The 1,660-nt window shown below is 42.7% G+C and overlaps 1 protein-coding gene across 1 annotated transcript; it reads right to left on the bottom strand.

Moving 5' to 3' along the window:
• Positions 1-1,029: 1,029 nt before the first annotated feature.
• Positions 1,030-1,605, bottom strand: LOC121966777 (transmembrane protein 65-like; the record flags this gene model as incomplete). The annotated part of the gene is made up of 1 exon (XM_042516843.1): positions 1,030-1,605. A coding segment is annotated over exon 1 (232 nt), but the record flags the coding sequence as incomplete, so codon positions are not given.
• Between the last annotated feature and the right edge of the window lie 55 nt (positions 1,606-1,660).

Here is a 1,660-nt window from a genome sequence, read left to right as displayed (position 1 = left end):
TACAACATCTACTACTACTGTCACCCTGACATCATCATCAGTACTACAAGTACAACATGTACTGTTACTGACACTATCATCACTGTAGCAGAAAATCGTATTAATGTATAATATTTTTTATGGCCTGATTTTGAAAAGTGCATTTTGTGTGCAGAGCGGTATGAGTGAGAGTATTTGACACTGAACAAAAATAATGTTTTAAAATCAGTGTTGCTGCTAATCATTGATATATACCAGGCTGTGATAATCATTTTAAAAAAACTACTTTGCATGTAGTATAATAACATAATTCTTTTTTTTTCAGAATCAGAGTCAGAAATACATTATTGATCCCAGAGGAGAAACTGTGATTCATTAGTCACTCTGATGCCAACAGACATTATAGCAAGTAGAAATCAGCACCAACACCAGTATATAAGAATGAAAACTAGAGCAGAAAATATAAATACAGTATTTAGTATTTGCCACAGTATGCAAATATTTAGATCTTTAAAAAAGTATGAAACTGAATATCCTCAGTATGTAAGTGTGTAAACACAAATACAATCAGCTCTAATCTGTGAAAATTTAAATTATAATAAGAATAATGTGCTGAGTGCGTAAATAAAAACTACTACTAAGCCACAAAAACAACAATATATACATAAGAAACAACAGCAAAAGGATATATACATCACATACAATGTCTAACATGTTGAATATAGCCCACATTTAATCTAAAATCGGCATTTAAAGGGTTACAATTCTAAAATTTAATAAGTATTTATGATTAGGACTGATATTGGTTTAAAAAATAAACTCAGTGAGGTAAAAAAAATATTTTAAAGCTTGATTTTTAAAAGTCAGCAGAGCGACATGTTAAAGCGAAGGGTTAATATCGGTCATTGTGCGATCGGAAAATATCGGCTCCTACCTGAGACTCCCCCACTCTGTGTGTTTGTTGGTTTGTTTGTGTGTTTGTGTGTTTGTTGGTTTGTTTGTGTGTTTGTTGGTTTGTTTGTGTGTTTGTTTGTTTGTTTGTTTACTCACCCTGGGCGATGGCGGTGGACTCGAAGCTCTGCAGCTCCCGCAGCAGGCTGCTCCTCTCGGCGGGCTGCAGCCGGTAGATGAACTCCTTGGCTCCCTTCGGGGAGCTGAGCGGCTCCCTCGGCTCGTTCCTGCCGTGAGTCCCCATGCCGCAGCTCGGTGTGAGCCGCGCCGGCAGCCTCGGTCCCGCCGGTAACTTGTGTGTGAGAGCTCTCCGGAGAAACAGCGTCAGCATGGCGGAGAGATACAGACTAAAGTCGCGGTCTGAACCGTTTTAACGGCTGCGTTAACGGCTCTCTGACTCCGCGGGGCTCCGCCGTCGTCTCCCCGCTCAGCAGCGCCCGGAGCCCGGGCAGAAGTTGGCTCCTCCTCGGCGCCTCTGAGGCTAGCTCCGCTCGAGCTCAAACCGACAAAAACCGAGCAGATTCGGCGACGTTTTCTCTGAAAGTCGGTGTAAGTTTGAGCGCGGCGGACATGTTTTCTCCTCCTCGTGTTTTCCGGCGGACAGACCGGCTCATGGTCGTTATTCCCGGTGACAAATCTCAACCGTCAGAGTTTGATCGGTAAGTTCAGCCACAACACGGGGACAGGTCAAAAACTACATTTCCGGTGGCGGATTTCAAAATACAAAGGG

This window comes from Plectropomus leopardus, unplaced genomic scaffold, assembly GCF_008729295.1.
Source record: "Plectropomus leopardus isolate mb unplaced genomic scaffold, YSFRI_Pleo_2.0 unplaced_scaffold25860, whole genome shotgun sequence".
NCBI classification, from domain to species: domain Eukaryota; kingdom Metazoa; phylum Chordata; class Actinopteri; order Perciformes; family Serranidae; genus Plectropomus; species Plectropomus leopardus.
This window is presented reverse-complemented; position numbering and strand designations above follow the sequence as displayed.